This window comes from Leuciscus leuciscus (genome assembly GCF_965113295.1).
Source record: "Leuciscus leuciscus genome assembly, chromosome: 22".
Classification (NCBI taxonomy): domain Eukaryota; kingdom Metazoa; phylum Chordata; class Actinopteri; order Cypriniformes; family Leuciscidae; genus Leuciscus; species Leuciscus leuciscus.
In genome coordinates, this window is record NC_138746.1 from 12,649,100 (window position 1) to 12,662,564 (window position 13,465).

Genomic DNA, 13,465 nt, shown 5'->3' on the forward strand with positions numbered 1-13,465 from the left:
AATTGGCCGATTTTCGGGCGATTTTCAGTCTGACATGCCGATTCAAATGCACTCGGGCGCCGCATGATTAACATCGCGTTTCGCGTAACATCAGCATCACACGTGCACACAGAACGCACATGTAGGAAACCTTGTGAATTACGGCCGTTTCAGACCGCGAGCGGCGCGTGAGCAGCGCGATTTTTTTTTCGGCGTGCATGTTCAGTGAGTGCATTCACACCGCGAGCAGGAGGAGCAGCGCGTGAGCGTCAAGCAGGAGGGTCGCGTGCTGTGAGCAGTAGTGAAGCGGAGGGTTTCGGCGCTGTCTATTTTTGCTGCGCTGCTCACGCTCAATTAAAGCGAAAGCACACTTTTGATGGACAAAATAAATATGATTTCACACAAAAAGTAGGCCTACCAAAAATGCACATAATTTGCATGTAGGCTATAGCAGAGAATGTCTAATATGGCGAGAAGTTTCACTCTCACTACACTTCCGGCTTCTGAACTGGTTGCAGTTCCACTCTGATTCCATATGAGGGCGCTCACAGGACGAGTGCAGAATGAATGGAGGTCAATGGCGGTATACCCCTCAAAATCCACTTTTCTCAGGATATAATTTTTTGTCTAGTAATTTGAATGTTGTATTCGAAAGGAGATGCAAAGAAATTACACATTGCTGGGTGTTAGATTTTTTAGAGTCACTTATTTGATTTAAAAAAGTCTTTCAAAATGTCAATGACGTCAGAATGCTGACGTCATTAGCAGAATGCTAGCGTGTTATGGGCAACAACAACTCAACCTGTAAGAAATCAAAACGACATAAGTACTCGTTCATTCAACTTTCGACCTAAAACCCATGTTGAACTTGCAAAATCTACAATCACATCTGAGATTTCTCAACGGCAATCGGGTGAAAGAGACAAATTTAGCCGTCTAGCCCCATTGACTCCCATTCATTTTGCACTCATGGCGAGCGCCCCCAGTGGAACTCTGGTGGTACTACAACCAAAATTCGGTACAATAGGGCTTAATAGGGAGTGGACAGGCTCTCCGTAGACGGGCTCTGGCTATAGTGTGTTTTAACAAGAACTGGAGTAGGCTATGTCAGAAAAGAAAATGAAGACTCAAAAATATTTATAGAAAATGTACCCATTTAAACTTGTTTTTATTAATCAGTTTGGGTAAAAGTGGTGTTTTATAAAAAATATATTTATAGAAAATAAATATTTGTGTGTGCTGTAAAGTGGTTAGAAAAAATGAAATCAGAATCGGCTAAAATCTGTATCTGCAGGTCAAACTCAATGAAAAACCGGAATCGGTCTTGAAAATTGTAATCGGTTCATCTCTATAATCTTTCTGATTGGCTGGTATAAAACACCATCACATAATCTGATGTTCACCTAGATGTTTTATTTATTTATTTCTACATTTGCCGCAGTATTGTCGATGGGTTCAATAACACATCCTGCAAAAGGGGGGCCTTGGCCAGAACCTAGTAGTATTTGGGGGGCCTTGTCATGGAAAAGTTTGGGAAACCCTGCTTTACTCTATCTAATTAAGTGTGAACTCGTGAAAGATGTAATTAAATTACTTTGCCATGCTGAAAAGACAGTAACGTGCAGAAACCTTCACCCACTTATCGGAAAGTGGACACTTTAACGCGCTTCCATGTCAAAGTGTCTGTTATCAGATCTGTTGAAGATGCTGTTTCTCTTCATGTGTGCCAAGACATTTTAGTAATCCTGACCGGATTTGGAACAGTTTGTTCCATGTCCGGAATAAAGATGGTAACGATAGGCCATACATACAGTTAAATGATATTAAATGACTTAAACTGTGACATAAGATTTTGTATATTTTGCCACTCTCTAAGTATTATTCATTCCCTGTGCGACTTCTTGCAAATACACCATTCCTATTAGACATTCTCTGACCATACACCTCTTATGTTTTTGTTTGGTCACACCACAAGGTGTCGCTGTGGCCTCAAAGCTTTAGCATGCCACTCTGAGCTTGATTGCTATGTCTGAGGTAAAACATGCCCCACTCATTCTTCACAGAGGAAGAAATGTGGACATAAATAAATGTAGACATAAATACGTATATACATAAATAAATGTGGAAATAAATAAATGAAAAAATAAATAAATGTGGAAGAAAATACAATTATACATAAATAAGGAAATAAAAGTATAAATACTCATTTATTTTTGTTATTTTACATTTATTCGTATATTTATTTATTTATTATGTCATCTTAGGCATTCCATACCTTACAGATGCCTTCCAAGGAACCATAATGTCACATAACCTAGGACAAATTCAAGTGAGCTATCCAGCTAACAAAAAGAATATTTAAGAATATAATATTTAAAAGTTGGCATGAAAAGGAAGATCGTCTTTTCTTCCCTATTGTGACGTCTACAAGTGCAATGGCTTCTCCAGCAAGAAAACATGTAGGGCGTGAACTTGACTTTTTCTGTTGGTAATTGATTGGATCGTTGTGGTTTGCTGCGATATCTTGTGTATGTGACAGGTAGCAAAAGGTACCAAATAAGCATATTAGAATGATTTCACAATATTACTGTTGAAAATTGTGATAGAAATATTTTATGTAATGGGTATTTTCAACATTAAATGTACAGAGAAACGCAGACTAAGGATGCTCAGGTCAAAGGCCATATATACTTAACCAAAAAGTGCTTAACACAGTAGAAGTAACAGTCATATGACTAGCTCAGATCATTACAAACCAATCACCAGAACAAATCAGAGTGAAGAAGACTTGTTACATTGATTTTTACTCAACTGTATGATATATAAATGTACATGTATCTTTCTATTCAGGAGACTCACTTGGTTGTTGTGACCAGTGATCTCCCGGCCGTGAATAAAACTTCATTTCTACAAAGAGCAACTTGGGAGTCGTGTCAGGTATGCTGCGCAGCTGAGAAACAGATTCTACGCTCAAAAGAAAACAAAAGAACATCTATGTATGATTGAGGTAGTAATAAAAGTACTAGATTCTATGCTCAAAAGACCACCGTAGAGACAGTGATAGTGTTGGAAGACTATAGAGCCGCCCTCTGGGTGAGGCTGTAATACTCTGGGTTAGTATTAATGATCCTGTGTCGGACCAGCGTACACCTGAGAAGGACGGGGAGACTGTATAGATGCTAAAGACCTGTGTGCTCATGTGTGATTGAGGTAGTGATAGTAGTAAGTATAGTATAGTAGTTGTATTGTAAGTATTCAGGTAATTCAGGGAATTACCTCGAGATACTGTAGTTATTATTTTTAAAAACTTCAAGTTGTTTAAATTGTCCGTGGTGAAGAAGTCAGATTAAGTAGGTTGTATTCGTATTAAGAATTTCCACGACAAAATCTTACCAACTTCAAACTTTTGAATGTTTGGCTATGTTTAAGGATTATGTCATTGTTAACAGAACCAGAGAGAATGGATGAGGTTTTTTATATTGAAAATTGTGTTGATATTACAGATTTCAATGCTGACTCACAGTTTGACGAGCCATTACTTGGCTACCAGTAATGTAATACTCATGGCATGGTGTATAAATGATCCCAAGCTGTGGGCAGAGAGAGACTTGGGCTATAACGTACAGAATATGTTGTGCTGAGGAAGGCTTCACTAGCAGTGCATTAGCTCCTGTGTGGTCAGGAGGAATCGCTGATGGTACAGTAAGAGACCTGTGCTGCTGCGGCTCTTGCTGTTAGTACAGTTGGCAATAACATACACAGGTATTTGAGCAAGGCTTGTGACAGTTTTCAACATATGTGTTATTTAGCACTATTGTGCAAATTTGGTAGCGCTTGAAGAGCTACTTAGACATGTAAAGAAAAAGTGTCTTCTCACGGTTCTCACCTTTTAACTAATTCTTTAGACACAAGTTCAATGAAGGAAAACATTTTTTTATTGCTAGGCAACACAAGCTGTTGCAAAAGATTTCAAAGTCAAAACAGGCCCTGTGGAGGCATTGTGTGTGTGTGTGTGTGTGTGTGTGTGTGTGTGTGTGTGTGTGTGTGTGTGTGTGTGTGTGTGTGTGTGTGTGTGTGTGTGTGTGTGTGTGTGTGTGTGTGTGTGTGTGTGTGTGTGTGTGTGTGTGTGTGTGTGTGTGAGAGAGAGAGAGAGAGAGAGAGAGACGGAAATGTTAAACTTTAAGGTCTTTAAAGAAAGTTTTAAAAAGTTACCATGCTTTAAATATAATGCAACTATAACAATACACTTTCTTTTCATTTCACAACAATAGCTACTTGTACTGCATTTACTTACTGGCTTACAAATCTATTTGTGTACAAGTATAAAATTTACATTTATTTAAACAAGTATGTTTTCAAACATACAGCTGTATATGTTAAATTAATTCAACAATTATTAACATTTTGAATAATGAAATGGATTATAATAATTTCATTGATTATTTTGAAATGGAGTTTAAAAATAATTCCACTGAACTAATGAAATTTGCATGTCTAAAGACTTAGGTCCTAAATTTAAGCTTTGAAAACATGGGAGTGTCACCATGATCTCTAGGAAAACACTGTCATTTAAAAAAAAAAAAGTAATCTAAGGTCTGCCATCCGCACCATGCTGTAGCTGCAATAAAAATTCGTACTTTTGGTTCAAGCCTCTCCCTTTCTACACAGCAGGGATGTGGTATGATCACAGATAGGATTTTTCCTTTCTCAAAGCAGCTCTTAAGACGCCAGTTGCTTCATAATACTCACACATTAACCGCAGTCAGATGATCAGTTTGGTCAACCACAAAGACTTCTGTTACAGGCAGGACACTGAACAAGAGATAGAAAGAGAGAGACAAGGAGACTTAACTCTAAACAGACTTAAGCACAAATATGACTATGAACATAGAAAACAACAAAAAGCAAATAAAACAACTGACCTTCATAATGAAATGAATTAACCATTGAAATGGTTTCATATTGACTGTAAATGCTGCAAGACGCATGTAGTTAAAATAGCGCAGCATTGCACTCCAGCTTTTCAGCATAAAAGGCCTTTTTGTCCACTAATGAATTCTATTAAATTAGTGCTAAGATCAAATGAGAGAAAGTTTCCTTTCGCAAAGTTTGACGAACATGCTCTAGATATGGCTTCAAAAGTGATTTGGGAGAGCATAGATGAGATATTTCACACTGTTCTGTCATCATGTTAGTGATTAGTTCGGTAATGATCATGCTGTTCTCCCAGGGCCTCGATTTTTGCCACGTGACGGGTATTGACCCGACAGCGCTGAGTTCTGAGCAGCCAGTATTAGATTACATTCTCTCATTGTCCTGAGAAATGCAAGGCGTTATAGCACCTTCATCATGAAGGTGGATTACAAGGTCACATGACCACTGGTGACCAGACACTATTTCTGCTCAGAGATCCATGTATACAAATATGTCCCTTTAAGGGTACTGCCCTGTGACAAGCTGTTTTACCATTTAAGGTACAATTCTTGCACAGAGTGCATTAATTCCTGTCTGGATGAAAACTAAATGTTATTTAATATACCTGAATCAAGCTGACTATATTCCATTCCATCAACCAAAGACATTTTGTAGGGTTTAAGATCAGGTAGAAATAGCTCCTTAAAGGACTATTGCATGTTTGTACTTTTACAGTATACAGATTCTAGAATGAGAATGTCCCACCCAAGTCGATTAGCTATTTGAAAAAAGGGACAATCTCCTCATACTGCCCAAACTTTATGTATAAATAGGTAAGAAAACTGCTTTCATGAAGCGATTTCATGGGTTTTTAACTTCATAATGCATCAGACTAACTTGCTTGAATCCTGCTCATTCACCAGCTCACTGAGAAATTTAACTTAATAAATATAATAAAGGACTACATAATTTATCTAGTTCATGTTGGATTAGCTAACAAGAATTACATCTATGATAAAAAAACAAATCATTTCGAGCCTAATGGCTTTTCATCAGACAATATCCTATTCTGTCCTACAGTCCATACCACTGCTTCCCATTAGCTTTAAAGATGTGATCCACTCAAAGAGGATCCATATTAGATGATAGCAAACATACACTCATGTCAGATTGAAATGATAATTTGATGAACATGACATCAAATCATGGCTCCTGTAAGCCTTAGGAGTGTTGTCATGTGGAAGTCAGTGCAGTCTGTGCAGTTTGATATTAAAATTCGCATCCAATTGTAATAAATTATGTTTATTACAGTCTATTCCAATTTTTTTTAATTCTATTTGCATGGCACTTTAAAAAATACATATTTATTTAAATCCAAAGTCAAGTGAAAGTGGCAATTAAAACCCCTCAAGATTATTAACAATGAGGAAGTTACTTTGGGGAGGTCCTTATCCTCAGGTTGGAAAACAAAATTACATTTATTTTGACATACATTCATGATTTATTTGAAGAAATGTAATCTAGCCACATATTAATATGACTAAATATTAATGATACATTTAATTTAATTATAATGAGTTCTAATAGATGGAATCTAGTGGAATCAGTGCTGTTATTGTTAACTATTACAAATATTTTTTGTTAATTGAAATAAAGCAGAAATAAATTAAAATATAAATATTAGATGGAAAAACTCAAAAACATATAGAAATATGGAAAAAATATTATAAAAATGACAAAAGCACATAAAGAAACGAAAACTGGAAATATAAAAATAAATTTACATTCAAAATGTTAGTATATAAATAATATTTTAATTGAAATAATACTAAAATTTCACTTCTACAGTAGGAATCCATAGTAGGGATGTAGATGGTGTGTGACAGGGACTGGTTTTGGCTGGCATGTAAGTTTGTGTTGTGGTTTGCATGTGCTGTGGCAGGATTAAGGGAAGAGGTCGTTTAATAGTTTTATGAAGCTGTGCGCTGATGCTGGATTTGAGCATTAACAATTTAATCTTCCAGTATGTGAATCTCATTTATTATGGGTGGCTAGAGAAAACAGGCCAAACTGAAAAGCTTCTTGTGGATTCCATTTCTCGGCATTCCTCTCACCCACTTGTTATTATACCCCCTATCTCTCTCTCTCTCTCTCTCTCTCTCTCTCGTGCCTTCTCCCCCTCCGCTTGACTTCTCCTCTTGTTAAGGGTGTCCCAATCTGTCTGAGCACTGAGTGCCCATCCCTCTCTCAAAGGAGCTGCACACACACTCTCTTACCACACTGGCAGTCAGAGCACACACAGCTCCATCCACCAGTTATAAGACGAGTGCCAGTTCCAGTTGAAGGACATAAAGCCCATCTCCGAGCTCCAGAATGGATGCGCTGAAGAAGGGATTCTCCATGGCTAAGGGGGGAGTGGTGGCCGCCGCCGAGAAAACCAAGGCTGGGGTGGAGGAGGCAGCTGCCAAAACCAAAGAGGGGGTCATGTATGTAGGTAAGTACAAATTCAACTAAGGGGAGAAAAATCAGAGAATTAGATCAAAGTCAGAAATGCCTTTTTTGTACTGTCTAAAAAATATATTTAATATAATAATCCTTACTTTTTTCTGCAGTAAAGTGTAGTGAAGAAGAAGCTGTTTTACATGGTATTGTGTGCCATTTTCATACTTTAAAAACACTGCAATTGCACATTTAGAAAGCAATTGCACAATTACAAAATCATATTTAAATATATATATATATATATATATATATATATATATATATATAGTTTGTAATATAATAAATATAATATAATAATATATAACATTTGAATCAATTAAATGTATACAGAAAGTCAAATCTTATTGAATTATTTCTATCAAATATATTCAAAAAAGTAATTGAGTTTGCCCGGCATGCTTTTTTTGAATGATAAAACAAAATTTTTATCATCGTCAGTGTTTTTTGTTTTTTTTTGCTTACAATGCATGGTGTAAAAAAACTAAACATCACTGATGCTGGCACTGATGATAGAGTCCTGAAAATGAAAACCAGGGCAATGAAGATAGATGTGGGGCATGAACCCATTACATGTGACTGCTTTGCTTCGTCACTACAGTGTGTGAACAACAGCAAGCATCCAATAAAAAAACCCCAGCTCTATCCATCTGCCTGTTGTCTATTATCAGATCACACATTCATCTGCCGACTCATCTACAGCTGTAAACAAGACTGATAAACAAATGACATGGTTACTAGTACCGTGGTTATTTACTCTGTCCAGAGCAGTAGCCATCTTTTTTATATCTAATTTATACTCTAAAGAACGGATGGGGGATGAAGAGGGAGATATAAAGAGAAAAAGAAAGACAGAAGAACAAGAAGATAGGAATCAATCAATCGATGAGCTGTGAGTGGCAGACACATTATGAAGAGAAAAGCCTAACTGAACCCCATTTATATTGCATTTTAAATGGATATGTAAACTACAAGATAGGTCATACTTTATTTTAATGTCACAAGAAGGTCTAAATATGCTGATCATCTTGCTTTTACATTGTTAATGCTATACTATAGTACTAAATTATATTGACAATGTGGGTAACATTTTATAGTACAGTGTTACTGTAAAATACTGCATCTTGTACATGACTTTTGGCAGAAACATTTGGCAGAGTAATACATCATTTCTTCCTGGTTGTGCTATATGCACACAGGAGCACACAGCACTACAATCCCATTCCCTTCTGGTCCACTTCAGAGACCGGGGTCAGTCCGGGTCAATGCACAATCTTTTATGATTCATAATGGCTCTCAGTGTGAGTCCAGTGACAGGAACATGTCATTCTGTTTTCAGTGTTATGAACAAAGCACAATGTGCTTGCTATTAAATGAACTGACTTATGTTGGAGAAGTGTGTGTGTGTGTGTGTGTGTGTGTGTGTGTGTGTGTGTGTGTGTGTGTGTGTGTGTGTGTGTGTGTGTGTGTGTGTGTGTGTGTGTGTGTGTGTGTGTGTGTGTGTGTGTGTGTGTGTGTGTGTGTGTGTGTGTGTGTGTGTGTGTGAGAGAGAGAGAGAGCTGGAGGTAAAAGCTTTCCTCCAGACCACACATATGATCTTCAATCTACTCAAAGAAATCTCAAGCCTCTCAAAGAAAAGCAAGGTCACTTTGCTGCCCACACATACAGTACACACCTCTGAAATAACAAAGTTTTAGGGTTAAAAATGTAAAAACAAAGAAACATTAAAATGTTTGAAATGATGAATAAAAAATATTTGTTCAGATGGTCAGATGTTTTTCCATGCTCTCAAATCATGCTAGAGAACATGATCGTCAGGTTTGACATAGACTGGTGGCGTTGATGATGCTCGAATGCTGCATTTTAACTAAAAAGCACAGAAAGTCCAAGACATTTGGACCGCTGCTATAGATCAGGCAGAACTCACATAAAACTGTCACTTTAATTTCTGTTGCATTATATAACACCAATTTCATCACAGAACTTTGTGAGCACAGTCCAGATTAATTATTTTTAGGACTTAATTCCATTAAGTCTCATATGAATCAGAAAATAAGAGCATTGGGATTGGAGCAGAGAGTGAGGTGATGTAATTCAGACTAATGTATAGAATAAAAAGCTTTAAATTGATTTTCAAGTATAGATCTTGCTAGCATTATTATGTGAAAAAGTGCTGTGGCATTTTTGTGTTACATGATTAAGAAAGAAACATCTCAATATCTTCCTCTAAACTCTATGCACAGCTATATTTATATCACAGTCTCCTCCTCTTAATCTTAGCAGCAAGCTACAGTCGCAGAGACGTTTTGTGCTTCGTCATGTAATCAGAGATGCTGTGGAAGTGACATCATATTGCAGCAGGGGTTGGGCGGTGGTAACGTTCTCAGTCTTTATTGATTATAACATTAATAATACAAGATTCCAGGCATGTTTGTGTCGCAAGCAGAGGCTAAGCTCTGAAGAATGTGCATGTCTTTTAATAGTAAATCAGCTCTTTGTCCAGAACAACAAGGACAATGTCATGTCTCTTTTGAGGGGTGTTTTTGTTGTGCTGTGTGAGCGCATGTTGGGAAGGAGGAGCAACTTTCACAGACACATTGCTGTGGGCTCAAAGGTTCTGGGAATGAACAGAGCTTATGCTTGTTCTAAGGGCCATTCGTGCAACGGAGATTCAGCTCTAGTGATGCCAGGGCCCTTTCAGAAGCAGAAGCGGGTTTTTTCCACTGTTAACATGCAAGAACATGCAGCATCACTCAGTAGAAAGGATGTTTCTCGATCTGTAAAGCTTAATAGCACTTAGTGGTGCCAATCAACAACCTGTACACTGACTGTAGATCAGAAGCAAATTCTACTTGCCATGATTTTTGTAGAGTCTCTAGGGTATTGGAGATAGCCGGACATTTAGTTGCACTGCCAGATGAGACTAAGTGTATGGATCTCAGGACAGAACAGGAGCCACAGATATCTGTCTAAAAATAAGATGAAATTAAGTACAAGTTTATGGGAAAAGCATTTGTTCACAAGAGTGCATGTCAGAGCGCTTAAAGGGAAGGTCCACATAAACAGTAAGAATCTGTCATTCTTTACATCGTTTGCACATTCCAAACTTGTATGAATTGCTTTCTTCTGCAGAACACAAAATAACATATTTTCGGAAAATGTGTGAATTTTGTATGAAAAAAAATTCATATAGGTTTGGAATGAAATGAGGGTGAGTAAATGATGACAGAATAACATTTTTGGGTGAACTGTATGTCATTTCAACAGCGATATTACTTGTTCACAATGAACATTTTATTTTTGACAGGCACAAAGACAAAGGAAGGCGTTGCAACAACTGTAAATACAGGTAAAAGAATTAATAGAAACAGAACATAACTAAACAACATTTGTCATTTTCCTAAAACCCTAATCAATGGAAAATCTCAAATCAAAATGCAAGGATGCTTTTTCATCTGTCCTAGCTGCCCAAAAAACAACTGACCAGGCGAATCTTGTGGGTGAGAGTGCCGTGACTGGAGCCAATCAGATTTCAGAAAAGGCAGTGGAGGGGCTGGAGACTATGGTCGTATCCACTGGCCTGGTAAAACTGGTGAGGATTTTCATATGCATCATCAAATGTGACCAATAATTGGTCAAATAACTTAGATTTTTAAATGTAAAATTGGTGTCTTTAGGTGCACTGTATTATTATTCGGTCTTATCATTCAGTATAAATGCAGTATAAATTGCTTAATGCACAGTTCAGTCATAAAGTTGGTCTTTTTGATATGATGCTCATGTTTTTCTTTCATGGACAGGATGAGCTGGAGAATAATGAGGTGCTTTCAGAAACTCAATAAATGCATGCATGCAATTCCTAAAAGCATGCTGAATGATCACATTTACCTCAAAACCATGACCATTAAAGACTAACATCTGTACATTTGAATACATCAAATATACATTTTCATATACTTTTCTCGCAGTTTAGGAGGCAGGCCTGCAGCAACCAAGCAAACAATTTAACTCGCTGCTCAGCAAGAGTGTGTTCTTCATAAATAACCCATTTCTGCTTTCCAAACATTGCTCTGAATTTTTAAAACGCATCCCAGTTTCTTTCATTAGAACTCCCAAATGGTTTTTTATTCGTTTAAATCCGCAAAAACAGCTCATGATAGCCACACATAATCCGTCGCTGTACATAAACAAACACGAACATGAGTCTGACATCTTCTAGAAAGCAATAACAAAACAAGAAGAAAAAAAGAAAAAAAATTGTATTTCACAATTTCTTTTTCTGCTTTGCAAATAGGCTTACCTGACGACGTGCAAATATGATAATCAGCGATTTTAAAAATCCGTTAACAGCTGAGATGTGTTGTTGTCTTTCTGCCTCCAGGGGGAGCTGTCGAAGCATGAGGTAGCTGTAGAGCAGCCTACAGACGCTGGACAGTAGGTGAGGTAAGAGAGCAGAGGTTTTTCTTCAAATGGGATTTAAAAACAAAAAAAATTCTGTAGTAATTGTACTTTTTCTGCTCAGCCAACCGATATCGAAGTATTAAAAGACTCTCAGAAATAATAATAATAATAATTTAAAAAATCGCAACATTGTGTGAAATAAAATTTTCAGTAGGCTAAACATATCTTGAATTAAGTTTAGGCTATTCCACTCGTATTCTTCCCTATTTGCAACATATCAGCATATTTATTTGATAGCATAAATCTAAAAATCTATTGATCTCATTTAGTCAGTTCTATGCTTAAAACAAGAAGAAAATCTAATTCAAAACATAATAGGCCTATAGCCTAGCTACTCTCTGGAAATTTGCTTCTCATGTACAAATGAAAAGATTTATTTATTTATTTATTGCTGTTTAAATTTGATGGTATACTGTATGTGGAATAAACTTTATTTATAGAAACATATGAAGAGTTCAGATGCAAAAGCCTCTAAATGCCATCTGAAATTTTCTTATAGAATGATCATTTTTATCAAGCTTGTATATTTAAATTCAATAATTTCACTTAAATGGCAATGAAGATTACCTATTAATTGTCATTTAAGTGAAATTACTGAACTTAAATATACAAGCTTGATAAAAATTATCATTCTATAAGAAAATTTCAGATGGCATTTAGAGGCTTTTGCATCTGAACTCTTCATATGTTTAAATAGCTTTGTGCATTACATTTAGCCCTTTTCTAGTCATTTTGTACTTTGTCTTTGCTTCAATACATTGATAGCTTAATGACTGAAACACACGTACGCAAAGCTTTTTAAATCTAAGCAAAACCTTTAGAAAGTAACTCAGAATTTAGGTCAGCGTGTTTACACAATTGCAAACAATGCTGACATCTGACCATATTTCTTACTTCAAACACTGAACCAAATTCAGTGTCCTGACTCCTGTCACATTCAGCAGTTCATAGTTTACAGTCTTATCAGAAAGGTTTTACTGTTACAACATTGCACATGTGCTTCAGCTCACAAATGCAGAGACGATAAAGGACACAAACAGGCTTTGTATAAAACGTACCTCTGTTTCATGTATAGTGAGTTACCAGTTGTTTAAAAAGTGATATTTTACAAATAATGACGAGTCATCTGCACAGTATGTCAAGCATACCCACGTAAACGTCTTTGTGTTTGATTTCAGGCTGATGTCGCACTGAACGCCCCTGTGATGCTCTGCGTCTTGCTTCAAAGGAGAGAGAGAGTGTATTAGCTACTGCTGACCATGCCTTAATATTATAATGCTAAACCTCTGATGGACACTAAATGATATCTAACTTCACAAAAAACAAAGTCACCCACCTATCTCTCTTGCTTTCTCCTCATGAAAAAGCTATCCTTACCTTACTTTCCTTCACAGAAATACTATTCACAAGAATAAAACAACTCCTTTATCTAGCTATGCAGTATTCACGTATTTTGTGCAGTGCGTGTCATTACCACATTTGTGCAAATATTACGTGCACGTGCTTGTGATTTGAAGATTTTTATAGTCTGTCTTTCTTACCTGCCCTGAAACTGGTATACCAGTTTTCCTCCACCCAACACAATGAGGTTTGTTGTATGATGATGATTTCA

General features: G+C 36.8%; 1 protein-coding gene across 2 annotated transcripts; it reads left to right on the forward strand.

Annotated features, from left to right (window-relative positions):
- Positions 1-7,127: 7,127 nt before the first annotated feature.
- Positions 7,128-13,285, forward strand: sncga (synuclein, gamma a). Of its 2 annotated transcripts, XM_082154165.1 has the most exons (6): positions 7,128-7,387; positions 10,700-10,741; positions 10,857-10,984; positions 11,193-11,213; positions 11,774-11,835; positions 13,032-13,285. In XM_082154165.1, exons 1-5 carry the CDS (start codon positions 7,267-7,269, stop codon positions 11,828-11,830), a joined length of 369 nt encoding a protein of 122 aa, XP_082010291.1. In that variant the 5' UTR covers positions 7,128-7,266; the 3' UTR covers positions 11,831-11,835; positions 13,032-13,285. The 2 variants fall into 2 exon arrangements, with proteins under 2 accessions (XP_082010291.1, XP_082010292.1); XM_082154166.1 differs by lacking the exon at positions 11,193-11,213 and having other exon boundaries at positions 7,133-7,387.
- The last annotated feature ends 180 nt before the right edge of the window (positions 13,286-13,465 follow it).